General features: G+C 34.5%; 1 protein-coding gene across 8 annotated transcripts in view; it reads right to left on the bottom strand.

The window, feature by feature from the left end:
- Nucleotides 1-22,340, bottom strand: part of LOC127876683 (cGMP-dependent 3',5'-cyclic phosphodiesterase-like) — a 245,295-nt gene that overhangs the window by 39,087 nt on the left and 183,868 nt on the right. For 6 of the 8 annotated variants that reach the window (XM_052422071.1, XM_052422073.1, XM_052422072.1 and 3 more), the window contains exons 12-17: nt 15,180-15,310; nt 10,575-12,247; nt 6,965-7,028; nt 4,622-4,706; nt 865-925; nt 429-510 (exon numbers count right to left, since the gene is read on the bottom strand). In XM_052422071.1, coding sequence (XP_052278031.1) covers nt 429-510; nt 865-925; nt 4,622-4,706; nt 6,965-7,028; nt 10,575-12,247; nt 15,180-15,310 — 2,096 coding nt within the window. The remainder of the gene's footprint in view (nt 1-428; nt 511-864; nt 926-4,621; nt 4,707-6,964; nt 7,029-10,574; nt 12,248-15,179; nt 15,311-22,340) is intronic. The other 2 variants (XM_052422075.1, XM_052422074.1) reach the window with 1 other exon arrangement.

The raw sequence follows: 22,340 nt of genomic DNA, 5'->3' as shown, positions 1-22,340 counted from the left end.
TTTAACAATAACAAATTATGAAGAGGCCATATCAAATGTTTATGTCTGAGCCCTGTGACCAACAAACCATGTTTTAAAGCTGCTAGACAGAAATTACTGTGCGTTATCCTAAAGTTTAGGGAATTTATTTGGCAGAAAAAATCATTGTTAATATGGCTGTATTTACACCAAATGAATATGTTCAATAACAATATTAATGATGGTATTGAAGATATTTTATGTTATACTTATTTGTAGCACTTTCTTTATTCGCAGATAAAATACTGAATACTTTGTGCATGTACTGAAGACAAAAGGGCCTTAGAATAAAAAACATGACTTTGGTCATGATTAAATGCATCACCACAAAAACCTATTTCTTCTGCTTTTTAGCAGCTATCTTACCATCTTGTTTTCATCATCAATAACGTTTATTACATTGCATTTACCTGGTTCTAAATCCTGTGGTATCATCAATACCTCTGTAGAACAGGGGGTGGGAGTATGCATCTTTGATATTGAGCAATTCACCTACAACAAACAGACCTTTGAGCCAACTACTCACAAATTAAGGCATCAAAAAAGAGACAATGATAAACAATAGAATCCATTCAATATCGGACATGACAAAATGGATAATAAGGTCTCGGAATGATAAAAAAATGAAAATGATATGGATTAAATTTATCAAAGAGCCTTGAAATACATTAGGTATTTCAAGATCATACTTCTGGATCCTTAATATTTAAATTTAAGCATTTATAAACAAACACATACATTGTCTTTTTTAAAGAACAAACAAATACTTCCATCACTTTACAATACATGACCATATTAATATTCTTCACATGAACTGTTAAGTACTACCATCCACAGGCTGCCTACCTGAGGTGGCCACTTTCCCGGCTATACCCTGAGAAATTGGCAGTCGTATCTCTTCTTGGACCTACAACATGGGAACACTCGCATGAAATATACATGTCAATCCCTTCATAATAAGAATTGTTCCCTATTGATACATTTCAGTGTATTTCAAGCTTGAAGAAAACAACTAATATTGATGTAGAGAAATGTCATTTCTATACGTTCATAATGTCAGCTGATTTTGTGTTGAAGTTGTTTTTAGTAATTTTTTTTGTTTACTTTCAAAATAAGGACAGAACAAGAGCTGTCTTGATCGGAAGACATATGCCTCCGATAAACGCTTTTTCGAAAAACCTAAACGCAGATTTCGAAACCTAAACGAGGATCCTGACTTCAAGGTCAAGGTGGTAAAAAAATGTGTGCATATGGAAAGGCCTTGTCCATATACACATGAATACCAAATATGAAGGTTACATCTGAAGCGACATAGAAGTTATGAACATTTTTCAAAACCTAAATGCAAAAGTGTGACGAACAGAGGGACAGACAGACGGACAGTGCGATCACTATATGCCCTCCTTTGATGGGATAAATAGCAAATTAAGTAAAACAAATTCAGATAAGATGGCATGAAAACTTGAACCACTCTCCAAGAGTATTGGTACAGAAAAGGGCTCGTGGTTTAGGTTTACTATAGCCACGCTTCATGAAATAATCTTTATTCTTCTTTAACCTAATAATCTCTATATATCATTAAGAACTCTCTTTATACTATGCATATCAGTGTGCCTTATACCAGATAATAATAGAAGTACATTTAGTACGTACAATGACCCAAGTGTTCAGTGCAAGAAGTTTTGTAACTCGTGTGTTTAAAATTTTTAAATGAAACCTTTTAAACTGCTTTGAATGTATAATTATTCACAATTCTCTTAAAATACATTTTAATAATTACTAAAACACAAGCTCAAACCTAAATCTGGAATGGAGTCAACTTCAGATTCTAAACCTTGCTAGAAAAGGTTGTAACCTATATACACACATAATTTCAGCACAATATCTCCATCATGACTAAAACTATTGTGCACAATGTTTAATCTATAAGTAGCAACAGTGACCTTGATCTTGACCTAAAATTCCCAAATGCAGCCCCATGCTTCGAATATTTATATGAATTTCATGAACATGTGAAACAAGGGGCATAATTATGCTAAATTGCAGCTAAGAGTTATGGTCATTGGTGGGTGATCTCACTTTTTGATCCCAAAGACATCATGAGTGAAGTTTCAATTGAATATTTTGTAGTATAAACAAAGATACTTGATCCATGCTAACATTATAAATGACTTTCAGCTTGCATGAAAACCTAAACCTGGCTTTTTTAATTACAAAAAGGGGCATAATCATGCAAAAAAGCTGGTCAAAGTTGTAGGTCTTGCTCAGTCATTTATTTATTAAGGTCCTGAAAGTGGCATTATTCTGCTTAATGACTGGTCAGAACTGATTATCCCATAGACACAAACATTAAATTTCAATTGATTATCTGTTCAAGTTAAGAACTTGTTGCATTCAAACTTCAACCTGAATTTCAACTTGCATGCAAACCTTAGCAACAAGACTCTATAAACATGTGTTATGTTTTATTTAAACATATGATGTTAATGAATAAATGGATAAGTTGCACACAAACATTAACCAGAATTTTCCACATTAACCAGAATTTTCTTAAAACAACAAGAGATGTGTTTGTCAGAAACACAATGCCCCCTACTGCGCCACTTTGAAGCCGTATATATTTGACCTTCGACCTTGCAGGATGACCTTGACCTTTCACCACTCAAAATGTGCAGCTCCATGAGATACACATGCATGCCAAATATCATGTTGCTATCTTCAATATTGCAAAAGTTATTGCAAAAGTTTTACCAAGGTTAAAGTTTGTGACAGACACAAACAATGACAGACAGACACATACAATGACAGACAGACCGGGCAAAAACAATATACTCCCAATCATTCGATAGGGGGTATAAAAAGGGGAATAATTCTGCTAAAATGCAGGTCAGAGTTATAAAACTTGGTCAGTAACCTCACACAATAATTTGAACACATGTTTGAAAGAAAACCATTAGACAAACAAGAGCTGTCAGAGGACAGCGCGCTCGACTATTCGAGTGCTTGACAGTATAACCACTGTAGCCATAATAGCCATTATAAAGAGGGGGGGGGGCATAATGTGAGTGTGTGATCATTTAATAGATGATCTTTCAAAATAAGAAAAAAATATTTTAAATTTTTTTTTGGGGGGGGTGGGGGGGGGGGGGGGGGGAAGAGGGGGGGTATAATGTGGGTGTGTGATCATTTAATTGGGGGGGGGGGTCTGGGGTGGGGCATGGGGGATGGTTTAGGGGGAGTGCATTGTGGTATGTCAGTTTAGTGTTGTTTTGTCAAACTTTAACATAGATTTATCAATAATATGCATATTTTAAGTATAAAAGGGGCCATAATTCTGTCAAAATGCTTGATACAGTTGTCTGCTCTTGTTTATAGGTTGGGGTCATGTTGGTAAACATGTATGCAAAATATGAAAGCAATATGTCAAGGGACACAGGAAATATTTGGGGTAGTACGCAAACTTTAACATAGATTTATCAATAATATGCATATTCTAAGTATAAAAGGGGCAATAATACTGTCAAAATGCTTGATACAGTTGTCTGCTCTTGTTGTAGGTTGGGGTCATGTTAGTGAAAAAGTAGGCAAAATATGAAAGCAATATGTCAAGGGATATTGAAAATATTTGGGGTAGTATGCAAACTTTAACATTTGCACACTCACGCAAACGGCAACGCCGACGCCGGGGTGAGTAGGATAGCTCCACTATATATATTTCATATATAATAGTCAAGCTAAAAAGTGAAATGGAGATGTTGCATGTTTACCTTAACAAAAAGAACAAGAGCTGTCTCCATAAGATGACATGTGCACCCAATAAACGCTTTGATAGAAGTTATTGAAATGCACTAAGTGACCCCGTGACCTAGTTTTTGACCCAGCATGACCCATATTTGAACTTGACCTAGATATTGTGTAGATACAACTTCTGACCAAGTTTAATAAAGATTGGATGAAAACTATTTGAATTAGAGAGCGGAAACGAAAAGTGTGACAGACTGACGGACAGTGCGAAAACTATATACCCCCTTTTCTTCGAAAGGGGTGCATAACAAAAAAGGGGGGATAATCTGCTAAATTGTATATCAGAATAATCGAAATTGATCCATGTCCTCAAACAATGACCCTGAACACAGGTGTGAAGTTTCATTTTAATTTCTTTAGTAGAAATGGTGGTATAGAGATGTTGCCCAGTTACCTTAACCAAATCAAAAATGGGGCATAACTCTGCTTAATTGAAGGTCAGAGTTATACAACCTGTTCAGTGACCTCATACAATGACCCCAAACACATGTGTGCGTTCAATTAAATACTTGCAGTAAATCAGCACATTGACTTAAACAAAAGCATTATGTGGACATTTGAGTGAGTATTATAGCTCAAACCAATTAGTAGTGACTAGTTGAGCTAAAAAGGCATTTATTAGAGAAAATGGTAAAATGGAAAAATAGTAAATTCAACAGCTATATCAAAAGCAATACAACAGGATTCTTATCAGCAACCCATCATTGTGATAAAATTGTTTCACTTTCTCTACAGATTTTTTTTACCAAAAGTGGTTATTATTATAACAAGCATATCTTTAAAAAAAATAATTTCTTACTTCGTTGTTTTTATTTGTGGTGATTCCATCGAAAACTTTCGCTACTAATTCATCTGTGTCATTGTCTATGAGAAATACAGAGCACCTGAAAAAAGAGAACTCTACATGTTATGACATTTTTAGTAAAACAGATGTCTAACAAAGAACAGAGAAGGAGAATCATTAAATAACTTTAAACAAAAAACGACAACAACAGAACAGTCTTATGAAGGTCAAATGTAGATGCATATTTATAATTGTATGAGCTTTCGCCTGGAGCCAATACTATAATAAAAACTTGTGAATATTATAGTCATTTAGACCAATTGAGATTAAACAAACATTCATGAAGAAAGAAAGAAAACTACATTTTTATTACAGTCCTTTATGTTAAAGGGGCATAACACCCATTAATACGCTATAATATTTTCAAAAATATTATCATCTTTAAAATATATATTTAATGTTTTCTTAATATATCTGTCTTGAATTTATAAATGCTGAAAATATATTTATTTATATACATATATATATATAAACAGTTGTGTCTGGGGTGTGTCTTAAAAAGGTGTGGGAAAAAAAAGTAAAAATAATATTTGTTATGAATGAAATGTACATGAAGTACCAATAAATGCATGTATACTATCTAAATGTGTAACATAAATGTAGTCAACTTATCATTGAAGAAGTCAAATTGTGTATGCGTGGGCATGAATGAGAAGAATGATATAAATAAAAATTTGGTATTGCATACATTGTTTTTCGTAATTATTTCATCAATATAACATTGTTATTAAATAAATATCCACCCCAAAAAAGGACATTGCACTTAAAGTTGTTTTAACAATTTCTATACTCGGGAGGATATACCGTCGATATTCGCCTTTGTAACTAGAATCCAATTTACCAACAAAAATTAAGTATGCATACAATATTCAATTTCTTGTATCATTATATAAATACAGTCCAACCTGCCCTAGCGACCGCCTGTTAATAGCGACCAACAGTCAATAACGACCACACCGATTTCCTCCCGAACGATTTCACTATATATTGCACCTGCCAATAAAGCCCACCTGTGAACAAAGACCAACGACCACCCTTTTACATTCCCAAATCTCCATTTTGATAGCTTACAACGACCACTGCAATCATAAAAATCAGCGATTTCGCACCTTTCAAAAAACAAAATGACCGCAAGGACGCTGCGTAGTCACGTGATACACATCTTACTAGTGGACTCGTCGGTCGCTATGGAGATTTTGGCAAGTGACAGTTTATTGCACTCGATAGCAGTTGTTTGTTTATTTAACATACATTGCTAATTGATAGTCGTCTGCTTCTTTTATGCATTTGACAGTTTGTCAAAAGTGTAAAAATTTGCCTTTGTATTCAAGTGACTCGCGATAAATGTACTAATTGCCGAAAATATCAAAGACAAAATTGGGGCTTTCATAAACTCATTATGGAAATTAACGGTTTCAAATCATTTACGATGCCTATTAAAGACAAACATTTTGATAGTCATTCTCTTCTTAAATTTCTCCGTAATAAGACGTTCATAGATTATAGAAAAGTTAATTGTCAGTTCAAGTTAACCATCATGGCTTCCAAGCGTGAGTTCTTGACGTTGCAAGAACGCGTTAAGGTCATTAGTTTGTTAGATAAAGGACACAGTTGTAGACGAGTGGCTAGTGATCTTGGTGTAGGAAAAACTCAAATTCAGAGCATTTTAAAGCGCAAACATGAGATTATGGACGAATTCGAAGAGAACGTAAACTGTGAAAGTAAACGCCTTAAGCGTGAGTCGGAATTCGCGTCAGTGAATGACTTAGTGCATAAGTGGTTTGTTGACGATGTTTTCAGTCTTATATAAATATCAGATGTCATTTATTGTCCATTATTGTCAACTTTACTGGTTGTGTAGTAGTGATTCATGTATTTCATGTATAAATGTTTGCTATGTTATGTGTATTTTGTACTTTGTAGAATTACATGTGCATGTGCGTATACATGTATGTCAATAGTTATTTATGCAGTGTATGATAAATTAAATAAATAATAAAAACATAAGGGAATAGAAACACAACTTGTAATAAATATACAAATGTAAAACAAAACTGTGTTTTCAATCCTTTATTTCATTATACATGCATAAGTATTCAAACATTTAAACAATAGAGCACATACATAGATAAGGTACCTGTTAAAAAACTACTAGCATATTTTGCAAAGTTTTGATCGACCCTGCGAATAAAGACCACCTGTGAACAAAGACCACAACGATCAAATCCCTTGAGTGGTCTTTATTGACAGGTTGGACTGTATATAATTGCTTGAAATAATTAATAAGTGAATGTATACCTTTCTGCATTGGTAAGATTTCGGGCTTGTTGCATAATCTCGCGTAGTAGTTTTGTGAGGTCATCTGCAAATAAAACAAGAGACCAAATTTAAAAAATAATTATGTACAAAAAACTGTGTATGCTTGTTAAAGTTGAATTTATAAAACAACAAATTGTGTTGCTTTATGAAACCTCTGTCAAAAGAAATTAAATGTCAACCAAAAGATTGAAAATCAACAAAACCTTAAAATATAAATGTATAGAAAAAATGATTGTCACATATTTAAATGATTACAAGTACAAATTTAACAAGTTTAAATCCTGATACATGGTTACAACATAAATATCAAAGCATCATCAACTTAAAAAAATTCTTAAAACCTCCACGTTTAAACAGATATAGTTAAGAAAATTGAGACTGCAACAAATCCACTTAAAATGACGTCAAGGATGAAATTGTAAATGTCAAAGAAGAAAAACACCACAATTACATAGCCTTAATGCTCTGTTGTAAGTTAATATGAGCAAATGTAAAAAAGGATGGTCCCCTGTTGGTAAGATAACGCATTGTATTTCACAAAAGAAGTTATTTATTGCTTAGCTCTTTAGACTAATAAGTTTTAATTCAGTAGGCATTTAGGGCATGTATTAAAAGCTATAAAACATACAGTGGAAAAGTTACTGATGCAATTGCATTATCTAATATGTTTAATCATGTAATAAATTATATATAAAAAAATTAAAAAAATATACACTGCTTAAATATAGAGAACAAAATCATGGCTCTTAAACGCTAGCCTGAGTTCACGCAGAACAAATTATTGTTTAATATGACATGGTGCCATAGTTTTCGGGCACATGTGACCCAAATTTAAACTCAGCCTAAGTACTGTAAATATAAGCATTCATACGGAGTTTCATCTAGATTGAGTAATAAGTGTGCCCTCTAGAGTAGTAAAGAGGTTTTTCTTAGATATGACCTGATGACCTAGTTTCTAGACGCGTGTGACCAAAATTTAGAACTCTGCCAAGATATTGTCTAGATACACTCTCTGACCAGGTCAAAAATGTTGCCTCTAAAGAAGTAACAAAGTTTTTATAAGAATTGATCTGGGGACCTAGTTTTGAGATGCATGTGACCCCGATTTAATCTTTGCATTGATATTATCTAGATTAACATTCTGACCAAGTTTTATCAAGTTTGGATGATAAATGTGGCATCAAGAGTGGTATCAAGGTTAAAGTTGATGACGCATGCCAGACATATTAAACCTTAAGACAAAAGATGATTGACAAAGGGTGATTACAACAGCACAACTTGGTTCTCAAGAGAGCTAAAAAAAAATGTGCAGGTCAAATTGAAGATATTCACTATCTGTTTTTGTTCTGTAAAAAATCATACCAATCTCCTGATTATGTTTACAAAATCTATACGTAAGTTAATCACTTAAAGGAAATAATTTCATAAAGCACACACACACACAAAACATCAACGTCAGCATATGACATTAGTATTGCTTAACCTGACAAAGCAGATTAACACTTTTAACCAATACCTAACTTGTTACACACACCTCTATAAAAAAAAAATTACCACTGTCAAAACAATTAATTTAAATTACACAAACCTACAGCAACTCGTTTTTATAAAACACACACTTAATACACTCTTTCAATTACAAACATCTAAAACAACTTAGTTTTGTTACATGCAACTTAAGTTATACATGTTAATATCTAGTTGACGAATGAAGACAAAGATCACAAATTTATACGTCTTTCAATTAATTAAATTTAATGTTAAATCCACAGAATTGTCCATTTCTCATCTTACCTACTTTAAAATGGACAATATTTAAACATTATTTACACAGCTACAGAGCAGAAAAAATATTTCATGGAGAATGCAATACACATTGATGCCTAACAGTTAATAGTATTTATTTCAACACAAACTTTAACAGCACTTAATCAACAATACACAACAAGAGAGCCTGAAAGGCCTAAAGTGGCTCACCTGAGATACAAAGGAAATGACCTGTTCTGTGCAGCCCAAAATATTATAAGAACAAATGTTCTGACAAAGTTTCATGAAGATAACAAATGCGATGCACAAGTTTCAAAATAATCTTGTTAGCAAGTTCGGTGAATATTGGGACAAAATGTTACTTCTTCTCTATCTTTTTTTAAGTTGAGATACTGACCTATTTTTTTACCCCAAACGACCAAGTATAGAACTATCACATATACAGCATTTAGCGTTTTGATAAAGTTTCAGAAGATGAGCAAATAGGGGCTTCAAGAGTGTTCACAAGGCAAATGTTTACAATCTACATGCCACAGCACACAAACCATGATCAGAAAAGCTTGATATGAGCTAACAAAAAATCTCTTCTAATTGAGTTATAACAGGGATTTGATAAATTTCAGACAAAATACAAGACATTATTTTTTTCATTCTCATCTGGTGTGAACAATTGAAGACAAGAAACTTTTGATAAAATAAGAAACTTAAATATTTAATCTTGGCACATAATTATGACTTACATAAGATGATTAAAAACAAATTTCTGAATCTTCCAACAAAGAACCATGTATATGTATATTATTAAACCTTGAACAAATAATGAAGGACAACTAGTGGAACAACACAATCATTAGCCCGTGAGTTTGTCTCTTCAAGAAAGTCAAGCAAAGTTCAATAGGTTATTAGATGATCAATTTAATTAGATAAAAAAGATTGGAAAGGTTGCCTACAACTCCCAAAGATTGCCTACAACTCCTGACATTATATGTGTTTAGAATCTAAGGTCACATAAGTTCCAGATAACTTATTTCTTGTCGCTAATTGGCTTAACATAACGTGATTTTCTGAGGAAAAGAAATGGGAATATAAAATTTGAGTAATTCAATATGATTAGACATTTGGGTTGTTGCTCAGGTTTCATCATCATTACATCACATCATCATGATCATGATAATGATCATCATGATCATGATCATGATCATCATCATCATTGTGATCATCATCGTGACCATCATCGTGACCATCATCGTGATCATCATCATGGTCATGCTCATGGTCATGCTCATCATCATCATGATCATCATGACCACCATAACAATCATCACCACCAGCACCATCATCAAGTTTTTTTCTTTAATTTTAACGAAATTGACCATGTTTTTGTTACCCCACATGCTCTAAGGAAGTTTGATGAAGATTGGAAATAAATGTTACCATTGGAGTCTTCACATAGCAAATATTGACAAAGGACAATGCTAGACATACCAAAGGCAATCACAATAGCTCACCATGTGCACATTGCGCTCAAGTGAGCTAAAAAGTAACCAATTTTTTCCTTCTACAGTATGGGCTGTTTTAGTGTATTTTCTCCTAAAAAATATTATTTCAAATCATGCAGTTTCCCCTAAAACTAATCTGACGTCACAATTTCGCCCAAAATGAGGTTAAAAAGCCAACCAAAAATAAACAAAAAAACATACAACACACAATAACATGAAGTTAAAATTGTAATTTAAGCACATATTTTAACACCAACAAATTAAATCTGAAATCTTCAAATGTTAATTTCAACATTAAGTTCAAAGGCAACACAGAACAATACCTAAATTGATTGTTTTACAGACAGCAGTAGGCACTTGAATGTCAGACAGGTCCACATCACTCAGGCTCACTACCACAGACTGTTCTTTGCTTGCATCATCCAATTTAGGTTCACTAAATGCCTCAATCACATCATGTATAGCTTTCCATGACCTTACTTGACCCGAATGGGACATGCTGTAGATTCGTATCTCAGTGTCATTCATGTTTGTTGTATCAAGGTGCAAAAAAGCATCATTATGGGCAGCAGCACTATCATCCTTGCAATACGTCTTTTCATGTGAAAACAGTGGCTCACTAAAACATTTTTTCATTGCACGGTTTATGTTTGGGCTCCGGTATGTAGGTGGGAAACCAAGAATATCTGGCCTGAGATCCATGGGCTCTAGTGACAATCCAGTAAATCTATCTGCAAGACTTTCATGGGAGTCAAAGAATTTGTCATCGGGACTTTTTGAATCAATACTCTCTCTGTCTCCATTACCATCCATATCTACATTATCAACATCATGATCTCTTTCACTGGAGGCTGTAGTGTATGACAGCTGGGTATCTGATACAGACTCCAGTAGTGGGAAGGGCTCACCTTTGTCATCTGACAAGTATGCAGTAACCAGAACAGACTCTGCGTCAGGGACATGGAATGTTACCAAGTTTGATGTTGTTTCAGTATTATGATCCAATTCTCTATCATTTTCAATACCAGGAAATGCTGCTATTTTCTTTTTTGTTATAACCAGTGCTTGATCCAGATTATCTCCTTTATATTGTGACTCTATTGAGATGTCACCTATCTCCAAAGCTTTTTCTAAAGGTTCGTCAAAAGATTCAGCAAAAACAGAATCATTAGAACTGTCCTGTACATCATCAGATATATTTGTGTCCCAGTTTTTACAAAGATATTCATTTAGCTCTCTATCTTCCATGCTATTGTCTGCACCCTTCAACAGTTCTAAACTCCTCTGGAAACTGCTATCATCTGCACCCTTTGAAAGTTTTAGACTCCTCTGCAAACTGTTATCAATGTCCAATTCCAACGAAGCCAAGCTTTTTCTGAATTCAGTATCTTTTATTATTTCTCCTCTAAACTGTTCAATAATCATATGGCATTCTTCTGCTTTTTCATTCAGAAAAGCTTCATCATCTCCCAGGCATCCCTTTTCAAATCTAGTGTCATTACTACTTGTCTTCAAATAATCTTTACCTACAATGACAATGTCACCTTTAAGTTCTGTGGTTGTATTCTTTTCCGTATCAGTTTTAATATTAAAGACTGTCTCCTCTTCATGATTGATTTCATCATCAGGTCTTCCTATTGGTCTCCCATTGTCATGCAAACTTCTGTCACCATATGCAGCTTTGTCCACAGTTTTACTGGTCATCATATCTGGCCTGGCTACGATACCATTATTGTTTATCGTGTAGGATGGCAATATCACAGAACCAAACTGCCTATAAATATCGGCCAAATGCATGGACAAGTATGTAAAGACCATGATTAGCCTCCTGACCTTGAACTCACCTAGGTTTGTGAAGAGATGTCTAGCAACCTGGAGCAGGGCCTGGGTTTGAACCTTCAACTTGTGCTCGTTCTGGAACGCCAAAGTGCTGGTTAGCACTGTGACAGTGTAGCGGAAGCATTGGCGAATGGTGGATATGTCTCGGTCTGTGAATCTAAAGCAAGCAATCAATTTATGCAAGTGCGTATTTCTGCCTCTAGATTTCTGCCATAGCATAAAAATTACAAGCTTTCTAGTAAATAGGTATTTGCCTGAATAAAAAAGTATACAAACAGGGTTCGCCAAAACCGTCGGTCCGCCGGTCCTGACGGGCAAATTTTTCTCAGGACCGACAAGTGATTTAAGATAATCGGTCCGACTGACCAACACAATCGGATGAAAAATGGTTTCAAAAAGATCACTCAAAGTGTTTAATGTGCTAATGGATTAACAGAAGGTAAATGCGTTTTGTTCAACTTCTGTCAAAATCCTTTTTTTGTTACCTTCATTTTGATGTTTTGATGTTTAAAGTTGGATTAGAATTGACTATCACATGCTGGTTCAAAATCAACGGTCTTTGTTTAAAAAGCAACTGGTTGAGTCCGCCATTTTGTTTGTTCCATTTAATTTCTCCACAACGAAAACCGCATGAAAACTTGTTTCAACAGGCATTTGTGAGCATTTCTGTTAAATAGTTTCATTATTATATTGTTCTGGGAAGGATATATTTTAATTGACATACCAACAATTTCTGAAATCAAACTAAGTTTTTCCACCCAATGAACTATATTTCGGATAATTTAAAATTCGGACATGTGTTAATTTGTTGTTGATAGATTGTAGCATTATGTTTTGTGTTATTTCAGACAACAAGAATGGATGGTGGTAATTATCATGGGCCTTTCTATCAAGTAATAGGTGTGAAAGACATTAATTTAATTGAACCTGGAAATCAACCACCTCAGCTAAGAGAAAATATTTAAACAATAGGTGTTGTTTCAGAACTTGGGAAATTGGCTAATAAACAGAAATTGAAGTTTCAAAGTAGTGTGAATGGGTGTGTGCAATTAAGTCAAACTTGATTGGATGTCACCCTAACTTTTCAAGAACACGGATTTGTAGAGCTGTGGAGGCTAAAAACAGTTTGACATGCCTTTGGTTTATATGTGGTTTATTATTAATATAATAATTGTTTCATTATATCGACTTTGGACATGTTTTTATTGTATTTTAATTTAATAAAAACCAATTAACACCTAAAAGGTACTCTCTTGTGTTGTGTTTTGCTGTTATAGTTTAGTCGGACAGTGGGACTGGCAGAAACTGATTCGGACTTACAAAAATTTCAAGTCTCGTCAGTCCAAATGACTGACAGATTTTTCAAGTTTTGGCGAACCCTGAAACAAACCCCCTAAAATGACACAGAAACAGTAATAAACCAGTAATGCAAGATGAAGCAGACAACTGAAACAAATTTAAAGCCATAGATTTATGTACACATTAACACAAATTTAAGCAATAACCTGAAGCCATACATTCTCTTTTTATATTCAGATACAACTAAGATCTTTCTTACAAACAAATAATGCCTGATATCGTGTGTTTTGAATATTAACAGTAAAAATATTATATCTGACATGCCATTAACAAGTTGGTTTTTTTTCAAAACAGTGCCATAAAGATCCAATAACATAATAATATCATTGAATATAACAGGCAGTTAACATTGGTACTTATAATCTGATCTTTCAAGACCTAGCCTCTAAGTTGCAATATCTATTGAAACCATTTCTGGAAGAAATCAATACTTTGCAATAACTAGAAAACATACAAAACACTCATTCAATATCCGAGTGGCAATAAAAACAGGATTTAAAGTTAAAGAATCTGTATTCATGACTTAACATGGTATTGTTAGAAACATAGGACAGAAAAACCATTGCTTGATTGTTTTAACAAGTACATTTGTCATATGGAAAGACCATAAAACCCTGAGAATTATCTTAGGCATGTTATTCACAATATAGATCGCCGCTGGATCTTTAATTGAAATATTAGTACAGGCAGAGATAGGGGAAAGGCTCACAGTGGTTGCTGATCAGGAAATTACTTTTTGTAAGATAACTTTTAACCTGCTGATCTGGTTCATCGCGTAAAGGCCAACAAACTGCTTAGGAATAAATGATTTGCTATGCAATATTGGAAGCACACAGAGACATCATTAGACTAGGAAATTCTTTCAATAAAAGAACAAAATACATGTATCATGAAAATTCTTACTTTCTTTTAGATCAGTCTAAACAGAGACAGAACTAAATATTTAATATAGAGATGACTGTGTTCAGTTTGTGCCATCTGAAATGTCTCAAGGTCAGATAATTGTGTACTTGTATGGACTGGACAGGAAAACAATCATGATTAATTTATTCGTTTACAGACAATACCAACACATTTGAATCAGTTCTATGTACATCTATACTCACAGTTGAAGTAATAATATTTTTTTGTGAAAGCAAAGTATAGTATTCCATTAAATTGAATCCATTGCGTAGTGGATATCATAGTGACGGCCTACCGATCCGGAGGTTCCCATGCGATCCTCACTGTGGGAGCATTTTTTAGATCTCCCTCATAGACACCAAGTACTGGTTCTGGTCCCAGAAAACAGAATCAAGAGTGTTTTAAATAAGCTTTAGGCTTTCTATGCAATAAATTTAAAATAAATAGGTTTAAAATAATTGCTTATAGATCAATACCATATATCAATACAATAGCTCTTCAGAAACCTAATCAATATTGTTCCATGTTTCTGTCCAAACAGATGATCACAAAATGCTGGAAATTGCATAGAGAAGGCTGTGATGGAGAAATTATGCACGAGTTACAATACATTATGAATTAGGAAAAAATATTGTCAATTGAAGTCTTAGATTATAGGTTTTCTAACACAATTGCTCATTCCATTTGTTGATGAGGTTTTCAATGCTCAGCAGACTGCACTGAGTACACATAACACAAAAGACCTGAGCACCCAATTCATCCCTCCAGAGACAAAGGGTCCTAATGCAAAAGAAAGAACAACTACAACTTTTCATGGCCATACTGACCTGTTTGCATTGAGTTTGTTGATGACGCAGGCCAAGGCAATGAGGTTATTGTCTGCTCTGCTGGTAACTGGAACACAGAGCAAGGAGCGAAGTGGGCAACACACCAACTCCTCTATGCCCTTGATGTTTTCCTGAAACACCAAATATACACTATGTATAAACATCAGGACAGCTGTTATATAAGCTGTGTTATGCCAGAATGGGTCTTATACTATATTCTGCCAGCTATGCTCCAGACCAGCCTGTGCAATGTTTTGTGGTCTGATTACTGGACAGGGTACGTAGCTCCAGAACAGACCGTCCTGATGCATCAACATAGTCTTGAAAATTAGAAATAGCCTTTGACATTCCATATTGCTTCAGCTGCATCAGGATGTTTCAAATGTTTATTATTATTTATAATCACAATTGTATCATGAAAATTATTTTTCATGGTCTGTGCAATGATATATTTCACTGTAATAAAAATCCTGACAAAAGAAACTATGTGCCATCCCCATGATAATACTACAATTAAAAGATAACAACCAAAAACAGATAAAATAGGGTTACCAACATACATAAACTTCATATGTAACAACATACTTTTTGCAATGTATGTTCCTTCCAATAAATCTTACAAGCAGCAAACAATTATTGTCTCAGACTGCAGAACCTGAACATATTCTCATAGATTTATTAACATTCTGATCCATAATAAAATATATGCCATTAGGCAAACATAAACCTCCAGTTAATCTCCAATATGCCTCTTCGTTGGATCAAGAAGCAATCATTGTTAGAAGGGATGTTTATTGAAATCAGAAAAATCTTGTGCAATAAAAAATGATTGGTCTAATTGAGAAATCAACATTTAACAATCAACACTAATTTATTCACTCTTCAATGGTTAGCACAATATGTCTTTAAGGAATGTATCACTGGTCTGGTGTTTTAGTTAAGAAGGAATATTCCCATTTGACAAATGTATTTTTCTAGTCCCAATAATAAATTGATGTTATTGACAAGAGATAGCCCTGTTGACCTATTCCAAGTTCATAATTAATAAATGTTTTGGTCAAAGTAAGATAGGGAGATATGGGTGGATATTTAGGTAAGGGTTATACTATCTACAGCTACTGTTTAAGTATCTAATAGTTGTAGACAATGGCTTTTGTGTTTACCCATAAGAAGCAAAGTGAAAATGGCTTTTGCAACCCGCATTAAACCAGAACAGCCTGTGAGTAACTTGCAATATGTTCAGGTTCAATGCTGTTTGCTGCTCATCAGTATCTAAGGGTTAGAATAAAACCTTTAAAACTTGAAAATAGTAAGAAGTCTTTAATAAAATTTAACGTTCTAAGGGACTTAAAACACGTCAAAATACGTAGCAAAGTGGTAAAGGGTTAAAGGAAAAGAAAATCTACTAAACCTGTCACGGACAGACTGTTCAAACCAGAACAGTCTTCAAAGATGACAAATAACCCCCACAATGGTCATTTCAAGCAGGTGAAAAGTATTTGTAAAATTCTTGAGCATAAATTGATGTCGTTCGCTACTTAACACGAAAAGACAAAATGTTTTATTTTGATTAATAGATTCAATGCCCAAGTTCAAGGGCATATAACTTTGCAACAAACAGTGTGACAAAAACAACAAGATGGTGATGATGGCCCTTAAGCGCTCACCTGACTTCACGGACACCAATTGTTGAAGACTTTGCCTGGTTACTAAGGTCTTGAACCCACATGAGCCAGTTTTAAACATAGCCCTCACATTGTCAAGATAACACGCTGACCTAGTTTCATTTAAGACTGAGTAGTATCTAGAGTGGTAACAGTGTTTTTTTTAGATTTGACCTCTTAAACTAGTTTTGCATGCACCTGACCAAGATTGAAATTTTGTCAACAAATACATTTTCACCAAGTTTCAGCATGCTTGAATCACAAATATTGCCTTAAACAGCTCAGATTTTTTTTAGATCAGACATTGTGACAAACTTTCAGGACACAAATTACAAAGAAAGCCTGGTATTTCCGAAGAATTTGTCCAATCAAAATTGTCAAATTACAGAGCCAAATAACCTATGCTCATGATCATTACAATACTTAATATTTTAATACAAATTAACAATTGTCCTGATTTAGTGACACTGATCAATGTGACTGTAACCAGATAAGCTGATATTAAGCTGCAAAATATTAAAATAACCCATTTGTAGTTGCATTTGCTGGTGTAATTGATTAGAAATTTTTTTCCCTTAATTTTGGAATTACAAAATTGGGTGAGTGTCAAACATGGTTGCATCTCATACATGATTAAGTGTGGAACACTAAATTAAGTTGTGCACTTCTGCATAGTATAAAAATGGATCTATAGATTTTAATGTTAATAAGTAGAAAACTGAAAAAATAGTTCACAACACAAAGTACACATGAACAAGAGTGCCAAACTGTCACAAGATACGCCCGTTTGAAGGTTTTGGACAACTTGATAACTTTACCATGACCCATATTTGAACTTGACCTACATATCATCTAGACACAACTTCTGACCAAATTTGGTAAAGATCAAATGAAAACTACTTCAAATAGAGAGCGGACACCATGCTAAATGCTTGAAATGCACTAAGTGACCCTGTGACCTAGTTTTGACCCTGCATGACCCATATTCGAACTTGACCTAGATATTGTCTAGATAAATCTTCTGACCACGTATGGTGATTATCAGATGAAAACTTCTTCTATTACAGAGTGGACACCATGCTAAATGCTTGAAATGCACTAAGTGACCCAGTGACCTAGTTTTTGACCCGGCATGCATGACCCATATTCAAACTTGACTAGATATTGTCTAGATACAACTTCTGACCAAGTTTGGTGAAGATTGGATAAAAACTACTTCAATTAGAGAGCGGAAACCATGCTAAATGCTTGAAATGCACTAAGTGACCCTGTGACCTAGATAAAACTTCTGACCCAGTTTGGTGAAGATCGGATGAAAACTATTTGAATAAGAGAGCGGAAACTGCTGTGGAAGCCGCCCGCTCGCCCTCTGCCAAGGTGAAACTATAATACGTCCGTTTTTCTTTAAACTATAATACGTCCCGTATAAAAATGATGTAACTGCAACGGCGCATAACTCTGCAAAGAATATTGCATCGTACACCAAAATTACATCTTACACTAAAGTATGTGCAGCTTGACAGACCAACAGACCTACCAGACAGTAAGGCTGTTTCCAGTGTAACCCCACAAACTCTTTTGTCGATGGCATAATTACTTTATCAAAATTCAATAAAAGTAAAAGTAGGTTGAATGATATGCGTGGATAGGGATTGTAATAAATGTTGTGTAATGTAGTCACCATTATTCATGACAAAATGGAAAGTCCTGTTTACCATGAAATAGCTAATTTGAATTTGACTAAAACGGCAAGGCAAAGGTCAAACTGAGATTAGGTAATGAAGGTGGGATAGGCAATTGTTGAAAATTGGTTAATCCTTTAAGACTTTGATACCTATTTTGACGCATTTGTAGACACATAGAAAATTTAATTTAATTAAATAACTTTATTACTAAATTCAAGTTTTAAAGGGTTCATTTCCAATTTAGATACTGATGAGCAGCAAACAGCATAACACCTGAACAGACTGCAAGTTTATACTCACAGGCTCTTCTGGTTTTATGCTGGTTGCAAAACCCATTTTCACTTTGCTTCTTATGGGAAAAAGGGTTAATATCCATGTGATGTACCATGAAAACGCAGTCATAAGGCGAGATTTTTTACCTCCAAAATGTGATTAAAATTACAGTATCGACTTATGAGGTTGACCATGACAAAAATTAATGAAATTCGACGAAGATTGATCCCCGGGGCAATTGTTGTTGTTGCAGGGCTATAGATAACTTTTGGGTATATTGGGTAATTCATAATTCACCCCCTGTTTTTGACAACAATAGGGTTTTTGTAAATTCAATAGTTTTAGCAAAAATGTTCACCCCCGACTTTTGAGCTTAATTGGGTTTTTCATCCCCGGTTTTTTAACTCAATTGGGTAATTTAGGGAATGACATATATAATATAATAAAAATCTACGAATGTTACAATATTATTAATACAAATGGAATTGAAAAAGGTACCTGTACATAACAACAAACAATTACTGAATTCCTGATCAAAGTTCATTGATTTTTGCGCTGAATAAGACCAAGTTCGTGAAAATCGCTGCACAATTGATGAAGTTATGGTTGTTCAAAGCCATGCACCCCGTTTTTGGGTCATTTTGAGTTGAATACCTTGAAAATGAAAGTAGAAATCAGACGGGTCTACAAATAATTACAATAATACCCCAAAGATTGATAACAGCTGGAAAGACTGCCTTCTTTTCTTCATAGGACGACATGTATATGTATACATGTATAAACTATCCAGTACATTTTTTTACGGAAAATAACCAGTCTAAAAAATACGCCCGGTGCTCGTAAGAATTGCGTTTCATGACGCATGGTTTTTTACAGGAATTACGTTATTACATTTTTATTTGCGTTTTTGAACGCTTGATTTTGAATTTAATTACGTTTTTGGTTATTTTAATTGCGTAATAACGCATATACGCTTGTTATTTATAGCCCTGTTGATTTACGACACATGAAATGTCGTCTTTTAACTGATACTTACCAATTAATATAACCACAAATTGCAACATTTCCATTGTTTTTATTTTCATAATTTAAGCCAAAGTTTTCATGTAAGCAGGTGTTTTTTATAACTGAACGCGTAAACAAAAGATCAGGTCATTTTTAAAATCGAGCGATATTGTCAACCTGTGTAAATTAACAGTTTGATGTCATCAAAGGAAAGCCGCTTCCTGTCAAGAAGCCAAAAAGCATCACCCTTCTCGCCAATAAAATAAGATTTGTTAATTTGTGAAGCAACATGTTTAACCAATCGCGAGTTGTTATTCACTGGTAATCGTCCAATTATGTTTGAGCACGTGCATTATATCTAAGCTCCGCCTTTTAAACTGTTATGTTGAACAAAGGTGGAGTTAGCAGTCTATTGGTTATGTCAATCATTGTAATAAAAACGTGTTTTACCGAGGAAGTAATCAATTGTTTTGATAATCAGATTAAAAGTGCAAAGATTTGATTACAGTGATCACAGTGTGTCATCGGATTATAAGTTTGTAGATTATTACTAGTGTGGACAATTTATATAAGGGCAAACTTTATAATAATAATTTATTACCTTGACTAACACATTTGATTTGTGAAAATGCCTGGAAAACGCAAACGCCATGCGTATGACAATGCGTTTAAAATACGCGTGATAGAATTTGCAGAGCAATGAAATAATAATAGTGCTGCTGAACGCGAGTTTGGTGTTTGGTGTGTAGTTGTTGTGTAAGTTATGATGTACATGTATATACGTCTTGGTTTCCTATGTTTTTGATTTTGTTTTTATGTGATTCATAATGATTTGCTTGTCTATATTCTTATCTATTATTTTCGATTTCCTTAATATATATCGTATTGATTATATTACACTAAGCACATAATAGTACATGTGTCCCCTCTGTCTACGTCGCACAGGGCTATAATAACGTCATGGTCTATGTATAGAATAAAAACTTCCCGTACATTTAAAATGGCATCTGTTTATGAAATTCGTGGAAGGACAACTTCTGACTCCACTTATGACTTGGACATTTTCAAAATCTCTGATTTTCGTATCATTTTTTACCCCCCGACTTATGAGCGGGCAGACTTATGACTGGGTTTTTACGGTGATTTGGTGGTACGAGAAACAGTAAAATCTACTTAACCTGTTATTGTCAGAGAGACAAGAGTATGGACAGACAGGACAATTACTATAATAACAAGCAAATTCGTTGAATTGATATCCCCCGCCAATATGCTTCTGGACACAGGAGTATTATATTTGACACTTAAACAAGCATTTTTTTAAGATACAAAGGGCCATAACTCCGTTATTAACAGATGGTGTACAATTCCATTTGGCGTGAATTATCCTCTTATCCATATATATACTCACACGAAGTTTCAATGAAATACGCCAAAGCACTTCCAAGATATGGCTCCGGACACAAAAGTGACAAACGGACGGAAAGCCGGACCAACAGCCGGACAACGCCAAAACAATATCCCTCCGCCTCTGGGGCGGGATATATACTCATACCAAGTTTCAATGAAATCCGCCAAAGCACTTCCAAGATATGGCTCCGGACACAAAAGTGCCTATAGTAAAAAGCATTTTTTCAAGAAACAAAGGGCCGTAAGTCTGTTTTTAACAGATTGTATACAATGCCATTTGGCGTGCATCATCCTCTTATGCATATATACTCATACCAAGTTTCAATGAAATCCGCCAAAGCACTTCCAAGATATGGCTCCGGACACAAAAGTGCCGATAGTAAAAAGCATTTTTTCAAGATACAAAGGGCCATAACTCTGTTTTTAACAGATGGTGTACAATGCCATTTGGCGTGCATCATCCTCTTATGCATATATATACTCATACGAAGTTTCAATGAAATCCGCCAAAGCACTTCCAAGATATGGCTCCGGACACAAAAGTGCCTATAGTAAAAGCATTTTTTCAAGATATAAAGGGCCATAACTCTGTTTTTAACAGATTGTATACAATGCCATTTGGCGTGCATCATCCTCTTATGCATATATATACTCATACCAAGTTTCAATGAAATCCGCCAAAGCACTTCCAAGATATGGCTCCGGACACAAAAGTGCCTATAGTAAAAAGCATTTTTTCAAGATACAAAGGGCCATAACTCTGTTTTTAACAGATGGTTTACAATGCCATTTGGCGTGCATCATCCTCTTATGCATATATATACTCATACCAAGTTTCAATGAAATCAGCCAAAGCACTTCCAAGATATGGCTCCGGACACAAAAGTGCCGGATGGACGGACGGACGGAAGGCCGGACGGACGGACGCCAAAACAATATCCCTCCGCCTCTGGCGGGGGATAATTTTGCCTCCTGCATCAAGATGCAAAGGGCATAATATATGCAATTCAAAACTTGTTTGTATACACAGTTCCTCAACAAATCTAACTTAAGTCCACAAAATCTCACTCTTAAATGATTTCCTATTACTTAACAACTCTTAATAATTTCCCCACATCCTCATAAAT

The sequence above is a fragment of the Dreissena polymorpha genome, chromosome 4 (assembly GCF_020536995.1).
Source record: "Dreissena polymorpha isolate Duluth1 chromosome 4, UMN_Dpol_1.0, whole genome shotgun sequence".
Classification (NCBI taxonomy): domain Eukaryota; kingdom Metazoa; phylum Mollusca; class Bivalvia; order Myida; family Dreissenidae; genus Dreissena; species Dreissena polymorpha.
This window is presented reverse-complemented; position numbering and strand designations above follow the sequence as displayed.